Genomic DNA, 24,884 nt, shown 5'->3' on the forward strand with positions numbered 1-24,884 from the left:
TGTGGCGCTCAGTTGCCAGCTGAGGTTAAGCCATGACAATATGCATGTTCATTTATAGGTTACACACCTAATGACTCAAAAAAATAGTAAGGGTTTTTTTTTAAATAAAATTTAAAATACAGTTACAGTATTTAATAATGATAACTTCTTTCAAATTAAAATAAATGGAAACAGATTGGATCCCTCAATCGATTTGGTTTTTGGGTTTGTTTGTTTGTTTGTTTTGGGGTTTTTATTAAGAAGGAAAAAAACTAAGTGCTATCCTCTAGTAGATGCAAGCCAGCAGGTAATGTTTAGGGGCACACAATGTCTTTTTAATTAGGGCAGTTAAAATGAAGCCTGTTATAGACTTCAAAATTTTATGCAGCATGGCATAATTCCATAATACAGGACAATACAAATAGTACTCTTCCTTTATATGGTATTCTTGTAGAAATATATTGGCAGACATTCGGGGGGGGAGGGGGGGGGGAAGTGCCACCATTTCAGGGAAATCTCTTGGACCAAGCTTATACTTTCTTGTGAGACTCTGCTGTAGACACAACCTCTCTGAAACAGACAGCTAGCAGCAAATTAAACTTTACCAAAGCATTGGATGCAATAAAGGATTCCAAAACCAAAGGTGAGTTGGTTAAATGTCAATGTTTTGCAAGAGAAGTGCTTTCCTTCTAGACGTATATTTTGTTAGAGCTAGCAAACTATTTGCTTTAACTTTGTAGGATCTTAGGATATGCAGGTTGGTAGGGACATCAGAGGATGATCTAAGTAAAGCCACCTGCTGTTCAAAGCAGGATTATCTTGAATTGCCTCACAAAATGGTTAAAGATCTAACTTAGAAGATCATTTTTTCCATCCTTGACAATTAAGATTTTGCATTTAGAGTGTCAAATTTTCAACTTTTTTTCTTTAATTCCTGGGGCAAAAGTGGAACACCAGCATTTTTCATAAAACAAAAATCCCACATTTTGATCAGCTGTAACAACTACCAGACTCAGTCACACATCATTTGCCCTTACAGAAAAGCAGCAAAAAGACCTGTAAATTATGCCGTTCCTTGGCTATATCTTGAGTGGCCAGACAGATAACTGGAGAAAAAAATTCTCCAGTTAGTGAAAATGAAGCTTAATGTCAATGATCTCATTAATCTCTAAAAAGCAGCTGGTACATTATACTCCTTCAGACATTGCTTGCCCTGAGAGTCATTGTGGTCTCTCTCACTTTTATGTAGACCAGTGAAAGCTAGAGCATCTTGAAGATTCCAGATATCCATCATAAAAAAAAAAGTAGTTTTACTACTATTTTAGCAGTAAATGTACTATTATTTTAGAAGTAAATATATGATTCATATAAGTTCTAAATAATATAGTATATATTGTATAACATATATATTTATATCTTATTTTATATTATATATCATTTCTGTATATATATAGTTTTACTACTATTCACTAGAAGTAAATTCAGAACTTCACATTTATTATTGTCCAGCATTTCCAGATCAGATTTATTATATATTTGAAAATTTATGCCTAGTAGTCTGCATCTCATCAGATAGTCCTGTAGTTCCAAGTTGGGAGGGAAGGATCCTGAAAAGAGACAAGCTAGTTTCTCAGTTTTTTCTTCAACTGAGACTCTTGTACCAAAAATTGCCTGACCTGTTACTGAGACTTGCAAATTGACTGGCCCTTGGCCCACAACTGAGACTTAGTGATGCTATTCATATACATAAAGCAGCAAAACTCTGAAAACACCCAGATGACAGATTTGCTGATGAAGAATTCTTGCATTGCTGTTTTTCAGAACTCAAATGTATGGACCACAAAGTGGTTTGCCAGTCAGTTCTTACACCTCATCATGCAACGATTAAAGCTGAGATAAACTCTATGCAAGATATGCTAAAATACATACTTTGCACCCATCTCTTTTCCCAGACATTAGTCCAGCACAAAACATCCTAGCTGTGATAATCCCGTATGTGGAATGACATAACGTTTGGTCAATAATTTCTACCTCTGCTTTCTGAAGAATTGCTGAACCTTCATCATCTGGAAAACAAATTGAAAGAAAGATGATTCAAGAGAGCTTAGCATTTTACTCATCTATTGAAAGGCAAAAAAAGAAGTCTTCAGAAAATATCCACAGATACTTTTGACCTCCAAGTTATTCCAGATTCCAAACAACTAACTACAACAGCACAGAAAACCACTTAGGTATCAGGCATTTATGTAATGTGAACTTGGTCCTTTAGCCACACCAGATACAATGGCATAATCACTAGGGTTGGCCAAAAAGCTTTTTCTAATGCCTTTTGCAAAGTGTCTCAAGATTTCTTATTTTATTCTCTTTTTATTTTTAAAAGGAAACAGGATTTTACAAAGGTATTTGGATCATCACAAGACAGATTTGCAATTCGGGTGGTGTCTCTGAAGGGGTTGGATCCAAAATTAAAGGTATGAGTCAGAGTTACAGAATGCAGATTGCTCTTTTGGCAGCATAAAGAACTTGGACATATCTCAAATTTGGCCCTCTCTGTCTGAAAATTTTGCTAAAATACCTTTTTTCTGTAAAATACATACTTCTGGAAAAACAGAATTAAACTGAATTGTCCCCTCCTTTCAATACAACAGCTTTAATAATATCACCAGGTGATCCTCTCAAAATTTGGATATAGCCAAAGAAACTTCACCAACATATTCAAATATGCAAGTGCTGGTTTACATCATGAAACTTTGTTTCAGAATTTGATAAAGCTCGTATGTAATAAAGTATACTTAAAAAAATACTTAAACTGATTTGGCAATCAAATTGTATAAACCAATGAAGGGAAAAAGAGGGGAACAGGGGAAAAAAAAAAAAATCCCTTTTTTCTTTTTGAGGCATCACATTTATCTTTCAAATAACCAGCTTTTAAATAGCACGGGGACTAACCAGTAGGCCAAAGAGAGACACTGCACCACACCACACATCCGTACCAACATCTTTTCCCAGTAAGGTGGTTGCACTTGGTTTGCAACCATATATTCTCTCACAGCTATTTATAGAGAGGCTAAATGTAATTTGGCGGGTAGTATTTCTGGCTGCGAACGTCACGTCAAAATGCTGGAGGTTAATTACCCTGTTGCTGCCTCGCACCACACATTTGCCTTTCCTACTTTCCGCCAAGAGCAGCGGGGAGGCTGGGCCGGCATGGTGCCGGCAGCCCTGAGAGGGCAAGCAAGGCCGGGCCAGGGCAGCCCTGCAGGTACAGGCAAACCACCTGGGCCAGGCCTGTGCTGGCAGACCCGGGGCTTGGCACGGTGGCGGTTATGCAATTTATGCCGAGGGAAGCCATCACACCTACAGCTACACTGGAAGGGCTTTAGGAAAGCAGCCACAAGAGGGGCAGAAGGTACCAGCATTCGCACCAGGGAGGAGGCAGCTCAGGACAAGGTGGTGGGAGGGCCAGGCCTACCCCTGCCATGGGGCAGCCCACCATTACAGGGGCAGCCATTTTGTCAATGCAGTGGCCATTTTGTCAAGCCACACTCCAAGGATGGAGCTGGCACCTCACAGCTAGGGTCAGTGCCACAGGCTGTTCAGCCTACAGAGGCTGAAGGCGGGAGGAGGGACACTTAACAGTTTCATCCTCCTGCGGCAAGCAACAAAGGGTACATTTAGGTGTGCTAACACACCTCCAAGAATAACAAAGGGGAAAACCAATACCGTGTTATTTCGGAGTAAGCGTAGTTCCCTGCAAGTCTTAGCTAACAACAGGAGCACACAGGACTTCCAGATCCACAGGACCAGCAGCCAATTTTCTTGAGCATATGAAGGTATGTGCATGCAGGAACCTACTTCCATAGGACAGTAAATTCAAAACATTATGATTTTCTGCACAACTCAGCCATGCAACAAAAGCAGGTGTCCTGCGCACACACCCACAGCTGTGAAGGCTGCTGTTTACCTGGGAACAAAATTAGCTCGACTAAAGCTATAAAACTCACCCGTTTCCCGCATTTGGCCCCAACCTGTTATCCAGCACTTGTCACCACTGCGGACTTTATGCGAAAAGGGAGGCACGCAGATCGGCTGGATGACATGGCTCATTGTGTCCGGCCATGGCTTGCTCAGCTGCAGCAGTGCAATGTCATAGTCGTAGTTCCTGCTGTTGTAGTATTCGTGGACGATGATCCGTCTCACTGCAGATACAAACTTTGCATGGCCTTGAGTTTGCATTCCCAGGTGAGCACGCCATGCTCTGGGGTCAGCCAGCCTGGTTGGGACCAAACAAGCCATCTCTTTAAAAAGTACCCCAAAACACCCCCCCGACAGCAGGGCAGGTGAAAGATGAGGGCACATCCCTCCTCGGTGCGGTTCAAACTCTGGAAGCTAAAGGCATTTGGGGACGCTGACAATTTTTGGGACAGAGTTAAGGGGAAGACTGCTTACTTGCTCCCTTGAAAGCAGTGAGCTGCAGACACAAGCCACTCTTTCGATATCACTGATGCCCCACAGTAAGCAGCTCCCACAAAATGAAGGCTGACCTGCCAGGGCCATTCACCTTCCTCAGTGTTCGTACCGCCTACAATCCGAGAGATGGGATTGCTGCTCTTGCTGCTGCCACAACCTGCAAGGGATATTTCAGGTTATAATCTCCATCCACAGTGCTTTCCTTTAACGAGAGCGCTTCCCACATATGGCATGAAAGAATCTTGCACTTTGAAATGTTTTGAAATATATTTCTGTCCTGGTTTTGGTAAACCACGACAATTTCCTTGCCCTGCTCTAATCAGAAAATGTCTCTATTTGGCTACTCTACTCCTCAAAACAGAAGATCACTCCATAAAAAAAGGCACTGGCCTGGGAAATTTAATAAGTTTCTTTTTTAGCTCTGCTACAGAAATTGGCCTCTAAATATTTCTTGTGTCAGAAATATCAAAGGATCCATTGATTTAATAAGCATCAAAATAAATATATAAAAATAGACAATCCCTCATCTCTTTTTAATACTGTCAGCCCTGAACTGAAAGGAGTCCATCAGGAAGGAAGGAAGTTCAGCATCATCAGGACACTTATTTCTTGCCAAAACAGTGGGAACAATACAAGAAAAATGTTTATAGTAGCAGCCACATATGTGGAGTTTAGTCATTTATTATTTCAGAAATCAGGTGGTCCAACCATTAATTTGCATGGAAACAACTGAAAGCCTGAAAATGTTATATATTACTAACTCACAGGTGAAGAAGTCATGTCTCAGCACAAAAAGCTGCACACTAATTTGAAGAGCAACGGAGAAAGGCCCTACAGAGGGGGCCATCCCTAGTGCATGCACATAAAGCCTCTGCTCAGGAATTTTAGTCCCACATTCCCACGCACAGGTGTTAATGCTTCTGGGCACTTTCCAGCGCTCAGCCAAAGAGTCAAAAGCAGCATTAATGTTTCCAAACACAAGTAGGCATATAGTTAGTCTTTTAAGATGTTCTACTGAATCCAAGGCAGGTGCTGGCAGATTTGACGTACAGGTAGCATGCCAGAAACAGCTAAGGGCTAGACAAAATACCAGAGAATATTCAGCTTAAGCAACTAATCCTAACCCCGCTTTTATTGCTACTGCAGTAACAATCACCTGTTCTCTTTACAGCAAAACAAACTGAAAAGCTTGTACACAGGTTACTTCAGGAGGATTTGAGACTAGAACCTAGCTTGATACTATGAAATATTGGGGTCTTCACCATCCAGAAGAGACAGAGAAGTGAAAAGTTTGTGGTTTTTATCTCATTGCAGCTGTGTCACTCCTGAAGTCCAAATACAGTTTGACTCCAACAGAAGTACCTGACACTGCTGCAGGCAACGAAAATGCTGCCTTACCAACTAGTCAAGTTCACTCTGCAATTAACCCTGCTTCCCTGCTCCTTAACATAGCTACAATAAGCTTTACAGCTGACTAAGACTCCCCATACCAGCAAGCTCACCTTCCCACAAGAATTTAGGAAATTCTGCAACCAGACCTGAAGTGAACCGATAGCTGATCATTACCCCACTATCACTGAGAGGACGCAATAAAAACCTCAATACCCACTGCATGAGTTGTACCCACTCCAAAACAGGAAGAAATAAAGGGCTTTATTGTGTAAAAAGTTCAAAGTTCAAAAAGCTGAACATTTGAGAGGGACTTACTGCAGCTGCTTTCATCACTTCCATCAATACAGTCCACGGTCCCATCACACTTTGCATTTTGTTTCCTAATGCAAATGTTATTCCTGCACTTAAATGTGTGGTTGGTGCAAGGAATACCTGAAATAGTTGTGGGGAAAACAAAAAGACTATTGGCTCAGCTTAACACATGAAGACATGTCTGCACAGATAAAAGATTCATATATGTATTAATAGATAGGAGGGAACATAGCAAAAGAGCACTTTAGCTGGTATGGCTTAAACTAATCTCTAAGTAGAATAAACTATTCAAGTAGAACTGCATCTATACTAAGGCTTGCATCAAGTTAGCTGAGTCTGAACAAAGATTTCCTCCCATCCTTTCCCATAGCACTAATGAACATGGATATAGTAATGAAAACTTAGCTGTAGAGCAAGTGTTAGGCTAGAAAGAGAAAACATCCAGTACTCTGGAAAGAAGCCCTCCTTTATATTTCAGTATTAAATATGAAAAAGAAGACAGTAGTGAAAGCAGTCTTACTAGTGAAAGCAGTCTTACTAATTGTATTTAGTTAAACTGCAACCCCAACCTTGGCATTTTCCTGTTTCCCTGTGGCTTGCAATAAATGAGGCCACTCAAACCCAATCTATTTTTTCTTGTCAACACACAGAAATATCCTGTAACCATTTACACAGACTGTCTACTCAAGCATGTCAAAAAACATTACTTTTCTTTAAAAAAGTTACTTGCAGCACTTCCCAGTTGTGCTCCCTTTCATACGTCATGGTGTCCATTTATTCTAAAAAGTTAAAGAAATGGCTGACTCAAAACTTTCATGTGCCTAATGCTAAATTTATAGCTTCCATAGCATTTTAAACATATTAACCTTATAACCGTGAAAACTGTTCCAGAGAAACTATCATTTTTATAGTTATTTTACAGATGGTAAAACAGATCCAGGAAATAATTTGCACAGATTATGCTTTAAAGAGATGAAATCTGGGATTCAAGCTTTAGATCCCTAGATCCCCATCCTGCACCCAGAGTACTTAAGTCTTCTGCCAGTATTTTGCTGAAACAGATGTTCATGAGCTCATTAAAAAGAAACAGTTTAAAATCAATAACGGCTTGTTTATAAGCATATCAGAAAACTGAACAGAATTATATAGCCTGAGTTAGATTTGATAGTACCTCTTAACTCTTTGAATATGGCATCCAGTATTCAAGTCAGGATTGGATAGATGATAGAAGAGAGAAAAAAATTAATCACGAGAGTAGCCTTACTGTGGGTGCAGTTCTGCTCATCTTTTCCATTCTCACAATCACTTACTCCATTGCAGGCAAGCAGGTTATCCTGTATTGCGAAGCTGGAGTTACAGTTCCACTCAGGGACAACTTTAAAAACATAAGTCAAATCAGCTTCAGAAGCGCGCTTGTAATGCTAACACTACCCTTCTGACTATTCCTGGGTACCACTTTTCATAGCTTTACTGCATGATACAAGGATGAGTGCACACATTATGCATGGAGAAAATAAAGCACAAGAGAGTTCAGTGACCTATCCCAGTTCACACATTGCCCCAAGTGGAGTGGCCCAAGTTCTAACCCTCTTTCACCATGGACATTTATTATCATTCTCATCTGCTCTATGCACCACAATTTGTCATTCCCCCATGAAAATAAAATAACTAGGCTCAAAATAGAACAGAACTTTATAATTACCAGCATTTATCACATGAGGAAAAACTAAAATATAGCTTATTACAGCTATTTTTGCACATCTAACTTTCTTGCTCATGCTTTCCAGTGCCATACCTTCTTCATTCTTAGTTTCGTTCCTTGCTAATTGACTAGGAATTAAGCACTCAAGAGACTGACTGATAGTCTCTACCTGGAAATACAAAGAAAGCGGGAAACGTTTTTTTTTCCCCCTAAAAAAAAATTCACCTTCTTTCAGCTGCCTTCTAAGACTAGAGAATACATTCATTAGGTTTTCCAGTCAAGATCTCTAGTAAGTGAATACAAACCACAAAAGAGTTCATCGCTTTCATCGAAGCAGTTGTTTATCCCATCACAGCGCTGCATCTGCTGGATGCATAAGCCAGTAGAACACTTGAAATGTCCAGGTGGACATGCTGGAGGTAAAAAAAAAAGAAAAACAACAAAAACCCACACAAAACAAAACCCCAAACAACCTAAAAGTTTCCTTTTCCCAAATATTGCCAGCTCACTTCAATTTACAGTCACTAAGCTGTTCCAAGGGATGATAAAGTTTCTCTAAAATTTAATAGTCTGTATGCATTGCCAGCACTTAAATTGAGTTCAGATGTTGAAAAGTGTTATTTAAAAAAGAAGAAAAAATATCTCTAAAGTTCCAATTGAGCTGTTACTGCAGTATGTACTGCAGGCTCTACACTAGGACTGGACCAAATCAGCCAGTGTTTTATGGTGCAACACAAGGCAGCTTAGAATGCCATCTTCTTTTAAAGGACAGTCTCACTTTCAGTAACCAAAATTTGCAACACTTTGCAACTTCAGTTAGTAAACTGTATTGAGGTGAATATCTCTAAAGTTCCAATTGAGCTGTTACTGCAGTATGTACTGCAGGCTCTACACTAGGACTGGACCAAATCAGCCAGTGTTTTATGGTGCAACACAAGGCAGCTTAGAATGCCATCTTCTTTTAAAGGACAGTCTCACTTTCAGTAACCAAAATTTGCAACACTTTGCAACTTCAGTTAGTAAACTGTATTGAGGTGACTTATGAATTACATAAATGTTTGCCTTTTAAAATAAAATCATGAAGTTATCACCTTTTTACATACTCCACATATATGCAATGCATAAAATCGCTCTAATGTGACAAGTAGCTATGACTAGAAACCATTGCTTCTCTACTACTATAACAGCATGAATATGTAAGATTAACAAAGGGGAAAAAATATCAGTAAACAGTTGTCCGTTTCAGGGCTTGAAAAAAACTCACAGTCAGTAGACTATTTTATCAACTTTTTGAGATGTTTTTCAGCTCAGGTTTCTACTTGCACACAAAGTATTTAAATTGATGGAAACACTGGAATAAGCCATTGGTTATTTCATACTCTCTGTCCATTACCTGGAAGCCTTTGTGATAATAGAAACATTGCAAACAAAACCTTGGGGATGAAAACAAACAGGAACATCAGACTTCAGTTGACTGCACCATGGCCATAGCCACGCAGGAAGCTTTAAGGACTGTGCAGAAGAGAGCAGTCTGTGTGCGTACAGGAAACCAGAGCATGCTGCACATGCCCACAAACCTTAGCTGCATAGCCTTGATAAGCTAGAAAGGGCTCTGCATTTGCTAGTCACCCGACTTAGTAAGATTAGAAAAGAAAATAAACAAAGACCCAACAGAGAATTTCCTGCGTAAACCTAATGAAGTCCTACTGGACCTGAAAAATGCTGCTTCACAGATCTGAAATGCAAAGATAGGTTGAAAAAGAAAATCCATCTTACGCTGGCTGATGTTATAGCTGCCATACTCCACCAGAAGTGGCTTCTCTGAGACCTTCGAACTGCACTGAAGCTCGATGTTGACAGCAGAACTTGCAATGTGGAAGACTGTTGGGTGATCGACATAGTAACCGCAGTACCTAAAAGTGTTCAGTGGAGTTCTAGAGCAGCCTTCACATCAAAATTGCCTTACATACAATTTAAATGTCAACATCACTGAAATTCAGCAATACAGTCAGCTGCCATACTTTAATTAAGAACCAAAATCTGAAGCAGTACCCAAATTCCCCAAAATGCTGGTCATAATCCTTCATGACCACATACATGCAAGGAGAATGTTTTGCCAGAAAGTCTAGAGGAATGAAGAAATTTATCAAGACAAACATGGGTACTTTTGTCACCGCTTCTAATATCTGTTTTCAAAAGATCTGGATTTTTGGGAAGACTTAAGTAAATTTGGTGGGAGGGGAAATGTCAGCACAGTGGACAGCAAATTTAGCTGCTCTGATTTTGAGGATTGCCCCTAAAGAAGAGTGCACAAAGGGATTGGGATAAAATTGGTCCAACTACTCTGGAGGCAGGGTGGAATAGATTTAGGGAAACTGAAAATATTTCTAAGTAGTCACCCAGCCTTCATCCACCATTAACAATCTGGAATTTTACCTTTGAAAGTCATGTCTTCAAATAAATAGTCTAGATGGAAAAAAAAAAAAAATCCCTTGGGTGCGCATCTGCTTTAAGCTGCCATTTTGGCAAAGAGCTTCCTTGGACTTCTGCCTAAGTGCCACTTGACTCAGAGAAACCTAAGTGCTCCCTGGTATTAGCAAACATTTCATCCATCCATTGCTAATGCATTTCTATTGCCCCTTTCATCAAAGATGCTGAAGATGTTGCAACTGGCATTTAGATGCTACTGTAGCTGGGGGGGGAAACCAACACCAAAAAAACCCCCCAAGACTCCAAAAAACCTCTTTAGCAGGGAAAGGTTGCTGGATCATACTTTAAAAATTGGAGACAGTTTTAAATGTAGTAAACCCAGTGAACGTTGACAGTACAGATTGTTCTAGAAGTAGAAATAAGGACCCTCTCCTCTGTTCCACTGAAACACCCCAAAAATGCAGCACTTATGAGAAAAACATCTGGCTTTAAGACTCCTGTCAAGAAAAGTACTTATCAGCCTAAACAGATTTAAGAGCAGAAGCAGCTGTATTGATTCTTAGCACACTTGGCACATACACTTGCTTAACAGCAGTGCAAGGTCACATGCTGCAGTTAGAATGAATTCGAAGAACATGAAAATGGATTATTTGTATTGTTAAATAGACTATGATCCAGAGGTAAATATTTCCCTTGTTTATTTTGGCAACACCAGGCATTGCACCAGGACTACTCTTCATGTCAATGAATGCAGGGGAATCGGGCAGTGATTTCCATGTGGATAGATGTTGCCTGGTGTCCTGTGCACCACACTGAAGCATGCCATAGGGAATGGCCATGCTCATTCATGTTTCCATATGTGCTTTGTTTCACCCTATGAAAATGAAACATCCTTTTAACAGATCTAGGAGATTCTGTTCCAGCAATGCGAAAAATAAATAAAAAAAACAATTATAAAAAAATAGACTCCTCTTACACGTCCTCAAAACAGATGTAAAGAGAGTTAATTTAAGAGCTTTCCACTATAGTAAAGTTAATTGTCAAAAAAAAAAACAACAAAAAACCACAACAAAATCTATCAGGGCTAAGAGTGAAGACTTCCTGCTACAGGATGTCTTATTCACGCTCATTTTAGTGTCTCCGTCATCAATGTTCCCAACCTAAAACAGCCTGCTAAAGTGCATAGCAAAATGCCTCCTAACCATCTGATTCCCCTCAATTAGCCCACAGACATTTTCTACATGTCTTCTTCTGTCGATGACTTAGACAACATCCCTTCAACAAACCTTAGCACCATTTAAAAAAAAAAAATTGCAGGCTGCATTGACCATTTCTCAGCCACATAAAACCACCTCATCTCGCCAGAAGTAGAGGAAGCTCCCGCCCATCTGTGGAAGAGCTGAGAGCTACATCAAAGAAGCCATCTCCTGTACACAGTGAGAAATGCCATACGCTTGTGGGATTTGTAAGACAGAGCTACAGATCCTTGGGGGCCTTCTACTGGTGTTTTACTAGCCATTTCTCCAGGTCCAGGGCAAACAGAGGTTGCAAGGCACCATCTGCAACTCTGTGCCATTGCTACAGAGAGAAACTAATTAAGGGGATCCTGTCCCATATGTTGAAGCAGGGAGTGGGATACCTTTTCAGGGGATGAGTAGATACATGCATCCTGTAGCAGACACAATGGGATGTTGCACCAACAGCTTTAAGAAAAATAAAACACTGGCAACCTCTTTGTTCACATAAGCCTCTAACAGTCTGCTCACAGGAACTCGTTGATATTTCTGCCTATGAGAATTTCAGCAAAAGCAGTTCATCAGCTGTAACTCCTCTGACTAGGCAGAGGAACATTTGCATTTCCACTGGAAGAAAGACAAGGAAGAACCGCACGTTTGTGTTCAGTGTCTCTGGTTAGACAAAGTTGACCCTAGAGATTTGAAGGAACCTTGTCTGCACCATCTTCACGGTAGCAGTCTTTATTTGCCAAGATCAGTCTCCTGAAGCTTCTTAATCCTTTTTACCTAAGATAGCAGAATATGCATGCTATAAGCTGCAATTGCAGGAAGCTGAAAAAGTGGGGTTCCCCCCCTCCATTTCATTAACCATTAAAATTTGGGGAAAACAACAACAAAAAAAATCAAATATCAGTGTTTCATGCTTTAAATCATATTTTTTTCAACAACAACAACAACAAAAAAAATCAAATATCAAAGTGTTTCATGCTTTAAATCATATTTTTTTCCGTGGAAAGTAGACATAGAACAGAAAGTCATAGAGGTTCAAAAGCCTTATTTTCAGTGAAAGAGACACTTTCAAAGGAAAATTTGTCTTGGTCTATTTAAACATCAGCAACTTGCAACAGAAATCAGGAGCATGTATTCTTGTACAGTATTTCAAAAGTAACCCCGAGTGCATTTCTAAGGGTCATACTCTGACATTTGATTCTGTGGAATGTATAATTGGTAGGCTTATTTAAAAGCTGAACTTTCACATAGAGAATCCTTACAATATGAACCCATCATAATTTTTTTCTCCAGATTTTGCCTTTATTTGATTCATCTCTCAGCCATCCCCAATACCTCAAATCTTTCCAATTGTGTCATAAAAAGAAAACCAAAAAACCCCACAAACACACCTAATGTCTGTTTTGACTTGTGTTTTTATGTGCCCATCCAGGGTGCAACCAATTCCCATTAAGGCACAATTTTAGGAGCTTCAGACAAAATGAGTTTTCTTTATATAAGTACAACATGGTATCAAAGAATAGAGGAAGTTTTCTCCTCTGTAATTCTTTCAGTTACACTCTTAAAAGCCTGACTGACTTTGCTTAGTTTCAGTAGCGAGTTCAGAAATTCAGTTTCAAGTCTGATCTTATTGAGGTTTCCATTTGAACAAAGTTAAAAAAAAAAAAAAAAAAATCCAACATCCTAAATCTAACCTTGTCTCATCATCCACTGATTGAAAGATGACTTAAAAAAACTGAGGAAAAAATGGGTGGACAATGTGCATGGGAAAGCAGCAGTATTTTAATAAAAAACCAGCAGCAATATTTTAATAAAAAACACTTAAGAAATACAGTGGTACCTTGGTAGTCAATCTGTGTGGTTTCTCTTTCAAGAGCCAGTGACTGGAATGCGGAAGCAGTTACTCTTCTATTCCCAATAATGTCATTGTAATAGCTTTCACTGAGAAGTTAATTAGGTTCAGTGTCCTCGTGAGCAATCACAGAATTAAGTTACACTTAAAAGGGTTTTAACAGACCTTGTTCAATGATCCCAGAAAACCCAGAATTATTTCAGGGTTCACAGGAGATCCACCTTCACCCAACTCTTTCCATTTCTTTCTCTCCAGAGAGTACCAAAGGCTCTTGTTTTCATCTTTCTGGTACAACTCAATAGAAAAGAATTTGATATGTATATATATTTTACAAAGATTCAGTTACGTCATCAACCAAAGTGAAAGAATGGTAAGAGACACCAGTGAAGTATCTCTGTCTTTGTGGAAACTCCCTGAGTGAGCTGCAGTAGTGATGGGAAGGTTTATTTTGGTAATGTTAGTTTAATAACCCATGCAGAAGTACTTACATGTGTTCATTAATTTTCCACCATCCTCTCTCACAACCTTTAATATTCTTCTCACTGATGGTATAGTTATGCAACTTCAGAGCTATACCAAGGCTCTTCTGTGGAGTCTGTTGTGAGCAAGACAGAGAGTGCAAGCGGTCTTCTTTTTCCTTTTGTGGACATAGTACACAAAAGTCTTTAGACTTATCTTAGCAATTACAGCACTTGGCAATGCCACGCTCTGGGAGCTGTGCTGACTTCGCCAGCTCAACAGGCAGCACTTGAGACACCTGCCAGCTATTCAGTCTTGAGTAAAAGCAAAGGTTGGCAAAGCCCCACCACAGCTGCAGGCTTTCTCCCCCTCTAGCTAACAGCCCTTTCATCTTCAAAAAGCCACTGGCCATAGAAAGCAGCTTTTGTATCAAGATCAAAGCACTCAAACACATCCAAATTTACTTGTGTAGGGACACACAGCCCCAACGGATTGTTAGGTAAGATACCGCACTGAATACCTGTATCACCTTTGTAATGCTAGGAGTTACTTCTACCACAATAGCGTAGTTTTCTGCTAGTGCCTGCTCATCGAAGCATTCTTTAGCATTTTACAAAAGATTTTTAAGCCCAGCAGTATCATGAGGGTTCATAATTAATTAGAATTTCCTTTATTAAAAGGAACAGAACCTTTTTGCAAGGTAAGGCAACATTCCTTTAAGAACAAGGGCTAGTTCAGGACCAGAATCCAGAAATGGAGATATTTCTCCTTTCTTACAGAAAAGATGATTTGGGAAATGAGGGAAGTTTCAGCATTGAGCTACTGGGAAATTAAACTGTTTTGAGAAATAAGTCTTGGGCGTTGCCCATGTCAAGTCCAGAAAGTTTTCCCTCATATGTCCAGGGTGAATTGAAGACCTGAAGTTTAGGCAAAAAAGTAACCGCCTTAGCTTTCTAGAAGAGGAAGAGGCTGTAGGTCATGGCTAGCTGGACTCCATTCAGATTGGTGTGATTCAACGTGAGCAACCACTAGCTTAACTGGACATGAGTAGCATAAGCAGAAAGATGGGTAACCAGTGGACTGCTTTGTATCCATTGCCAGATTCTTTAGAGAGGAAAACAGTAAGGGCAAAACCGTAAGTCGAAGATCATATTTTAGCAGCATCAATAGGGAAATACTAGTGTCATCAGACAAGGCATGACAAAACTATTTCAAACAGATGTAAACTTTCGGTCATTTGCTTTCAGGAAAGTACCTGAAAAGATGCAGAAAAAGGATGCCAAGAAAAAACAGTCTGTGGGATTGTGCTGATAGGGCAGAACATCTTAGGAGACAAAAATTCAATTTATTATAGACTCAGAAGACATATCAGAGAAGCAGCAGTAATAACTAAGTTAGAGGACTCTTTTGTACATACTTTTTTTCTAAATTTTGGGGGGTGGGAAGAGGGGAATTAAAACCAGTAAAGTCTTACATGCTCTGCTGTGAAGCAATTCTGCAGGCTAAACATCAAACCTTAGCTCTTTACCTTTATAATAGGACAGCTTAGGAACTATGTTCTCTTCATTAAGAATAAGTGCACAGAAAACAAAAGAAAAAACCCGACACAAAAAAACTGAGCACAGCCAGCTATTCAGCTATGTCATTTCTATAAACTGCCACATCTGTAAGGATGCGGGTTATTCCCTACACAGTTGCTTCTGCTATACTTACAGGTTCCATGTGCCCAAAACACACAACAGTGCCTAAGAGAGAAAGAGATTCACGTTACCTGGAAGTTCCACACACAAAGACATTTTGGAGGATAATAGCTTGGGTAATAGGGACTTGTGATTCTCCCTTCATAGCCAATTTTCTCTTTTGTCACTATTGCTTTTCCACACCCTAGGGAAAAAAAGGAAGCAAAAGTCGGTAAACTTTAATATATTTCCAGCAAAGCTATTCAGTGGGCTAAGCATCCAAATTTATCAGAAGTCTTCCACTGCAAAACAGTGCAGCTTAGGAATTATATTTATCTGTGTTCAAGCTGTAAAAAGATACCCTTCCCAATGATGCAGACAGAGACAAGGGATGTAAAAATCTAGGAATGCTTGCTGGGCTCTGCAGGACTAGGAGAAAACATTGTGAAGTTTTATATTGTTTATTTCACCGAAGGCAGTTCTGCAAATAAGTCTCAGTGAACAGTGTTGCACATCAATACATCCACGCTGCAGTAGTACACGAGGACCTCTAGTCTTAAAATGCAACCAGTTAGAAGAGAAATGGACAACATGCTAATCTAATCAGTCTCCTGGAAGCCAAAACTTCCTTTTATGACTGCTCAATGGATTTAAAGAATTCATTAAAAACAATACACACACACAGAGAAACCAACAAAGAAAACCCAGCCCTGAATTTAAACCAACCAACCAAACAAAAGTAACAGCCCTGAATTTAAAGTTACTTATAATGGAGAATTTATCACATGCTTTTGTGATGGTATTTTAATGTTTAATCACTCTCAGCATGAAAAGTATGCAGCATCTTTTTAAGCAGCTTGAATTTCCTTGCATTGGATTGTGTTAGATTTTACTCCTTGTGCTACTAGTGTGATGTTCCTTGTACTATTTGTGATTATGATCTAACCACTTCTTAAAGCAATAAAAAGCAGAAGATGGACTTGATGCAGAAACATAACTGACTCCTTTGTGTTAATGAGGAGGCAGGGACCGATAGAAAACGCAGACAAAGCTCCTGAAGTTTTATTTTCTGAAAGTAGATTTAGTGCTGAATTCCTTCCATCTTTAACATTATCACTGAGTCCCAAACCAGGAGAGAGGCCAGAGCAGTGCTACACTTGGAATAACAACTCCACCTACTGGCACACTGCAGTCCTGACCAACTGAATTCAGTCAGTGCTGGTTTCAGCCTTCTCCCTTCATATTGCACTTAAGGACAGCTAACCTGCACAGATCAAATTAATCAAGAGGAAGGCAGACACTCAGTAATGCAGAGGAGATGAAGGAGAGAGACAGGCATGTAGGAAAAAAGAAACCGAGATACAGGAGTCATATATCCATACTCAGGAACCTTTGGGATCTTAGAGAGAAATAACACAATAAACACATTTCCAAACACAAAACAAACCTACTTTCTTGTGTAATGACCTCAAAATAGCCATGGAATTCCTTCCGTTCCTTTTTTTGCGCTGCCTTAAACATTACCAGCATGAGATTATTTGTGGACACAAGTGACACCAATGAATCAGCTGGTTCACAAGCTCTGAGGGGCAAGAAAGGAGAGTACACATGTAAGCAATCGGTAAAAAACAAACAAACCCCCAAACAAAACCCCCAAACAAACCCCCAACACATCGCTCTCATTCTGTGCATAAATTTTCCACTGGTGCAGAGCTTACCTACTTCAAAGCCCAGTAAAAACTCCACGCTCTTAAACACAAAAGTACCTGTTACAAGGCCAGTTAGAAACTCAGTACTAGAAAGTCACTTCGTACAAAAAAGAAAGAAATTGCAAACATGAAAAGGAAGATAGAATGGTTAGCTCTAGGAGATAATACTGACTTTCAGCCTTCACTCCAAGCAAAAATGAATGAAGCCAATAGTAAAGAAAAGTTTGTAGAAAGAGAAAAATTATTTTATTAGACCAACAGATTTAGCTTGGCGCTGGGGAGTTGGAAAGACAAGCAAGTTATTCAAGTCAGAAATGAAGAACCTGAGCCAATCAACTAGTCCCATTAAAAAAAAAAGTTACTTTCTATATGCATTACCTAGCAGATATCCTCAGTCCTCTACAGATACTAAACAAGTAAGTGAACACCATCTGCTGTTTTATAGGCAAGTCAGTGACTGGCTCAGACTACTAGAGGACAGCTCTCAAAGAGGACTGAAAAGCCAATGCTCTTTTTTGAGGCTTATACACACACTGACAGGCCAGAGAAGAGGATTTCAGGGGTCAAAACACTGAGCTCTTTGTCTGCTTGATGGAGGTGCTGTCTTCACCTTTTAGTATGACAGAGCCCTGTGGAACTAGTTACGAGGAATTTAAAACAAAAAACCCTAAACAAGCCTACTGGATCATTAAAGAGAGAAAACAATAGAAAAATAATTTAAAAAAAAAATAGTCCACATCCCTCAATCCATCAGAGCTTCAACTCTAGATTTTAATAACCCTCTAAATTACTCAAATAGAGCAGCTATAAAAAGCGCTGAACTGGTGAGTGGCGGTAAGTATCCAAAGAATCACGAGACTTAGTTTTAGAACTTCAGTCTTCATATCAAGAGCACTAATCTTCATACAGAAGAAGAGTTTGCTTAAAGGAGGAAATTTTGACATCTTCTTTTAGTTAGCATTTGTTTCCTGACAAGAAACAGAAAATTACGCCCAGTAATGTGTGAACTTCTCATAGTTCTGCAGCTAGGTGAAGATGCACTCCAGTTGAAGAGCAAAGAAGAATTTAAAGAATATTTAACTGTTTCTTTTATTAGCAAGATCAGTTTTTCCACTTTAAAAAAAAAAAAATATTTTGCCAGGTGTTGTGTGCATAATGCATGAAGATCAGAGTATTTTTAGCAAAACAAGCCAAAACCCACCAAAAATGCAGTCGACAAATCTACAGAAAAACAACCCAAATGATTGTCAATGAATTCTCAATGAAAATTTATACTCACTGGTACAGTATCTTATGTTTGATTGGCATCAGAGAGTCATAAACAGTTAACGAGTCAGTGATGCAGTTATCTGCTTCAATCTGAAGGGATACTATTGAAAGACGAATAAGATGGCCCACTGATGCAATCAGCTTAAAATAGCAGATCGTTCCCCCTGAGGCAGCATGGATATCCAGAGGAAAGTGCTCATGTAGGCGATCAGCATACAGATCATACATACAACTTGTTCCTGTGGAAATGTCACATTTTCAACACTGGACACTCATCGAGTACAAAAAAAAAATCCTAAAAATAATTTTAAACTAAAGCAACATATGAAAGCATAGCTAAACGTGAAACAAAGTAGTCTATGCCACTGTTTGTTTGCACCTTAGTTGTAAGTCTGTGGTCAAGGAAAAGTCTATTCATAAAGCTACAGAACACCGCAAACAGTGCTGTAAATAAGTCCTTGTAGGGTATTTGCACAAAAGCACCGCCATTTTGTACAACAGGTATTCGCAGTTAACAAAGATCTGTGGAGCTCCCAGAGGATGAAGTACTTAAACAATTGTTCACTGGGAAATGTTCATCAAGGCAGAAATCAACTGCTCGCCCCTACAGATATTAGGATATTTATAATAAATAAAATAAAAACAAAATAAAAAAAATCAAGCTACATTTTTTAATAACTCTGGGGTTTTTTAGATTATTGTTCAAACATCAGGCTTCTCAATGTTTTATTACAGCTCATGAAAATGTAAGTAAGTTGTGAATGAAGTGAATGTAAGTTGTGAAATGTAAGTGAAATGAGCTGTAAGTGCTACCACTAAATTCAGAGTCACCAATTCATTCAGATTGGAAGGGATGCTAAGACCTTTCTTGTTCAATGCCCTGCTCAAAGCAGGGTCAAAATTAATTCAGACCAGGAGTTTTTCCTGTCAAGTCTTGAAAACTTTTGCAGCATTAGAAGTCACTATTAGAAATGGAAGTACCGTGAAATGTAAGCCATACAGCCTAGCCTACAAAACACTTCTATTAAAAAGAAGCCAAAAGAAAGGCAAAAAAAGGCTGTCGTAATTTAGATAAGAATCACCAGAAAATTACCCTACTTGCATCCAATTCCAAAAAAAAACAAAAACAATTGTTGCTTTCAAGTCAAACATATTGAGGTCTTTATTTCAATTCAATATTGCAGCTCCCATTCAGCAAAAAGGTTAGGGATTTTTTTGTTTGGTCATATCTAAAACTCTTAACATAACTCTTTGAAAGGTGGGAAGGAAGAAAATGCAAATTAGGGAGAATAAGATCCAAAGTAAACATTTGCATTAATTTCTGTCTATTAAAAAGGCAAGTCTCTGAAATAGTTACTATCGTGGAACACCAATTAGAGCACTGTGAAAGTTCACTATCAATTGTTGACTCAAACTAAATGTTGACCTTTTAACCAGCAGTTAATCAAGACAGGAAGTGGTAGGCTTTGTCTGACTTCCACTTCTAATTTACAATCTTGAAACTAATGCTATGAATGTTCATGAACAATCTGTAAGGGTCACATACCGTACAACTGAATTACAGTTATAACTATTTAAAGCTTTGGTTGAGCTATTGTTCTCTCTTCCTTCTTGTTCTTATCTCTTCCAAATAACATTCTTTTTATAATAGTTATTTGTGCTTATTTACTCACCCCTAACAAAGCCAGCTTTGATCATAGTCTTTAGAATTATGTGACTACCACTATTTCTACTAAGTAGTTAATAATGTGATGAGCTCACTGCTGGTGAGAAGCATGGTGCAGAGATTTCAGAGCTGGCTCTGGAACTAGAAGTAATGCAAGCCTACCAGTTTGAAACCAAAGCTGGATACAGTCTTTACCCAAGCAGACCCTGCATAGCCAGATACCATGGCATACCATGGCAATGCAGGTAGAGATTCAGCTGATGTGAGTGACAAGTCCCTTCTCCAACCCGTTCTTCAATAAATCTGCACTCAAGTGCTGTGCCTGAACTGATAACTAGGTGTATCTTCATGCCAAAGTAACTCTATAGCTCTCAAGATACAACCAGGCGATGCACCTTCCTTGTATGCTGCTGCATTAACACTTTAACCTCTGCACCATATTCTACAGTCCTAAGCAGACACACTCAAGGTACTCCAACAAATGAAATTGCACCAGTATAAGACTTTCTCAACTCCTGTGGCAATCCATGTTGTTGTTCCCCTGCAACTTCATTGCATACCAGCGCTATGCTTCTGACAGATACCAGTTGCCACCTGTGGTTGACTACATTGTGAGTCTCTGAAAGACGTCTAGAATATGGCAGGTCACCCTTCTCCCTTTGTGTGAAAGATACCATACAAGTCCTAAAAAAGCCTTAGAATCAATATTTGTGTTGCACTGTTCTTATTTTCTTCTCCTTTAGGGAATATACTCCAGAATAAATTGAAACATAAGATCTGACTGTACTAATTCCTCTGCCCTGGAACACTGAACTGCGGAATGAAATTGCTATACAAGTGAGCACCAACGCACAAAATTATTTCATATAATTAAAATGCATGTAAGGAGATGTGACAAAGGCCAATATTGCTATGCTTTGCAGTTTAAGTCAGGAAAGGTTTTGAGCAAATGAATGCTGTATCAAACTTGACTTGAATTTTGAGAAATTATGGGCTGATATCAATCTAGGCATTGCAAACCATGGTCCAGGGTCTGTGACCCGAAGTCCACCTGTGGACAGCAGTACTAGGAGACCTTGACTTGGCTGCGCTAACAAAAGTAATTGTTGAATTCTGAGAAAGTATGCAAGCTAAAACCTTGCAAGATAACAGAAGCGGAAATCACAGATAAAAATGCAATTGTTGAAATAGTACAAGTTAATGTCTCAGAAAAGACAAATACAGACATGGAAAGGTAAAAAACTGAAACGGTGCAACCTCACAAGATGAAAAGTAAGCCTGTGTCAAGGAACAAGGGAGGCCAACACATCCCTACCTAATTGACAACTGCTGGCCCAGCAGAGACTTATCAGGTGTCTGCATCAAAGGTGATTAGCATACTACTGCTTAGCCTAGTAGCACATTTTTTCTAGGTACCTACTCCACATGCTAGTGAACATAGATGCACTGTACTCTTAATCTGCTTGTAAAGCCTCTGCACACTGCCAAAGAACCCTACTGGGAGGTTTACAACATGAGACCAAGCAGGTATATAAGTAGTGTCACCCATAACCCTGGCAAAACTGAACTGCTTAAACTAATTTCTGTTAGAGAATTCATTCAAAAGAAAAACTCATCATTAACCGTGAAGAAAAAGGAGTAAAGGAGGATAAAGGATGGACAAAAGCATTGCTATTGTTTATCTCAAAAGCCAATAAATAGATTTAAATTCAGTACTGCCCAGTTTAGAAAAGCTTAATCTTCTCTTCAACGCAGAGTGAATAGCAAACAACTAACCGACTGAGTTTATTTCCTACCATGCCACCAGGTACATCTAAAAAATTTACCAGTCAGACTAAAGGCAGATAGTTTCTGTATTTGTCGCATGCAAGACTCTTGGTTACTCTTATAGCAACTCAGGACATAAATGCCAAGGCTGAATTTAACCCTCTTAAATTAACACTGAACAGTATCTTTGAGTCTAAAGACATGAACTAAAAGCTTTGTTCTCCACCTCTTCTCTGCCAGGAAACTGCCAAAATGGTGAATTACCTGTTCCTGTTGTTGACCAATAATCTGACCGAAGACCTGCTGCACAGAAAAAGAGTTGCGTGAGTCTTCTCATTTGCCCAAAATCCAGAATCCACGGTTTAATTCAATCACACTTCTTTAATCATAACACTAAACACACAGGACAAAACAGCTATCTCAACAAGGGAGGCTGCCCAAACCCCCTTCATTTCTGCAAATTCTGCAAGCAGCTTTGGAGGTATCATGTCCCCAGACATCTTCGTGCCTGAGGCAAGAAGAGACTGTATGTCAATTAAGCAGTCAAATTTAATTGAAGGACTGAGACAGAAGTACTCAAGAGGTCATTTTCTCACCCTTGGCCAGAAAGTCTTTTTCAGCTTTCAGTTGGACAGAGATGTTCAAATGAAGCTTGTTCTGTCCTTTGTTCATAGAGCTGAAAATCATACAACATTTTGTAGCTAATTACATTAAACAGATACTTCAATCCTATGTTGCTAATTTCTTCCCCAGATAGGAATGGCATGGGAGTTGTTTAATGAATGGGCAGCTATCTGTTTCTTAATCTTTAATAAAGGGATGACAAGAATCTAATTTTCAGTGGAGGGGCTAAAATCTGAACCATGTGGAAACCTTAGCCCTTCATCTTTTTATACTTTTAAAGTCACAGACTAACCCAAATCTGAGCTGGCTACAAGGTGTCAGGCTTAGCTCCTGATTTTGAACATAAGCGCTCCAAGTAAAGGAAGTTTTGCAATTGGTGTTCACACAGATACTTTGTACCTTGATTTGACCTCAAATCTGGTTTTGGTTTTGATTTTGCTTTTCCTCTTTTTCTTTCTAGAATAATTTTAGTATTAGAAGCTAAAGATGCTGGGAAAAGATTTTGGTTTATTTATAGAATTTGCTACTCCAAGATAAAAATGTTTGCTTAATAAAGTGTTTCCTCAAGGATATGGGTATGTGCTAATACTAACCACTTAGTACAATGGAGTCCATGTCGACCGCAAGGCCCTGAAGACTTCCCACCGAGGTCCGGTTAACGATACTTGTCTGAATGGAATCCTTTAAAATGGCAGCCACACAATCCTCACACAGCACTTGGCCTTTCGCCTGTGGTACCACAAATATGATCCAGAAATGAATAAGGAGGCCTCCATTGTTGTTGTTACTGAAATAAAAAGGTCCTACGGATTACCAACATGTTGAAAATTTTTGAAAGACTAGACTCTCAACACAAGCTTCTGAAGTACAAATTTAGAAAAGTATGGTTTATTTCCATCTTGCCTTGTTGCTTTGACACACTGAATGTTTTTTCTCTCCTAGAAAATAAAAAAAAATTTTAAAAAGAGCCCAAAACACCAAAACACACTCCTCACACCCAGTTGGGGATCTTCACTAGGCTGACTTCCTGAGGGCTCCTGACTTTTGAGGTCTATGGAAATCATCATATCTACTTGAATTAGAGCTGGATTATCTCCTAAAGATCACTGGATTGGAATAACTAATCTCTAGCATTAATTGCATACATAATATTAGAGTAAGTGTACTTTATTGCAGTATAGGGATTTTCCCATTCTTCTGTCAGTGAACAGTTTTATACCAATAACATTACTTATAAAATATGTGCAACTTGGGTAATAATACAGAGTTGTGCTCTAGCAGCACATTTAAGTGGTTAAACTTCTGTGTGACCTATCAGCTAAAGCATCACCAAACCTCTTTAGAGACATTATTTCTGTTTACCTTATATTATATTCCTGGCAGACAAGGAACTGCTTATATGACTTTAGCCCTTACTTTTGTGAAATGAATTGGTACAGGTTATAAGTGTATTTTGCTATCAATACAAATGCATAGCAAAGAGATTAAATCATAACTACCAAAAATAGGTTTCTCTTGTGGGCTCATTACATTATATACTACCCAGCAGAAATACATTAACCACAGTTTTACCTGACTTCTGAAACTGTGGACTGCTTATAAAATTTGGAGAAAGAGGAGCTTGCGTAGACCAAATTCATCTGAAAGAGAAAGTATTAAGCCAATTAAGATTTAGCATTTCTGAAAAATCAGCCATACCCAAAGATGTCATATACCTAGGCTTTCCTAGGAACGTCCTCTTTTCCACCAAGAATATGCAATCTGCACACATTTCCAGACATACAGCAGCCAAACTAGGCAGAGCAGCAGACAGGAACAGACCAGCACTGCAATGCACCCATAACAAGTCCAGTATTCCCAGGAAACATCAAATCTTCTGCCCATGGCCAGCTGACGTGTGCAGCAATGCTTTTTCCAAGTAAATGAGTTTTGAAAAGAGCACACATTCTTTGCCCAGCAAATCCCAAACACAGAGGGCTTCCCTATCCTGATGCTGAAACTTAGGGGCAGTTTTCAGGAAATAAGTACGTACTCATAACATTTTGTGTGTTGGTACTAAGGTGCAGTTAACAACACATACGAGAACTTTTTCCACAGAATCACAGAAAGGCTGAGATTGGAAGGGGCCCCTGGAGAGCATCCAGTCCAACCCCTCTGCTCAAAGCAGGATCAACTACACCAGGTTGTTCAGGGCCACGTCCAGTTGAATACCTCCAAGAATGGAGACTCCACAGCCTCTCTGGACAACCTGCTCCAGTGTTTGATCACCTTCACAGTTAAACATTTTTTTCTAATATTTATGTGGAATTTTCTTGCATTTCAATTCAGTT

The 24,884-nt window shown here is 39.2% G+C and overlaps 1 protein-coding gene across 1 annotated transcript in view; it reads right to left on the minus strand.

Moving 5' to 3' along the window:
- Positions 1–24,884, minus strand: part of TMPRSS7 (transmembrane protease, serine 7) — a 34,101-nt gene that overhangs the window by 1,013 nt on the left and 8,204 nt on the right. The window contains 14 exon segments of the mRNA XM_009274580.1: positions 1,909–2,045; positions 3,984–4,252; positions 4,429–4,606; positions 6,157–6,273; positions 7,418–7,528; positions 8,161–8,268; positions 9,632–9,768; positions 13,870–13,976; positions 15,612–15,724; positions 16,971–17,101; positions 18,508–18,736; positions 22,195–22,233; positions 23,148–23,341; positions 24,127–24,194. Of these exon segments, the coding sequence (XP_009272855.1) occupies positions 1,909–2,045; positions 3,984–4,252; positions 4,429–4,606; positions 6,157–6,273; positions 7,418–7,528; positions 8,161–8,268; positions 9,632–9,768; positions 13,870–13,976; positions 15,612–15,724; positions 16,971–17,101; positions 18,508–18,736; positions 22,195–22,233; positions 23,148–23,341; positions 24,127–24,194 (1,938 nt within the window).

This window comes from Aptenodytes forsteri, unplaced genomic scaffold (genome assembly GCF_000699145.1).
Source record: "Aptenodytes forsteri isolate BGI_AS27 unplaced genomic scaffold, ASM69914v1 Scaffold287, whole genome shotgun sequence".
NCBI classification, from domain to species: domain Eukaryota; kingdom Metazoa; phylum Chordata; class Aves; order Sphenisciformes; family Spheniscidae; genus Aptenodytes; species Aptenodytes forsteri.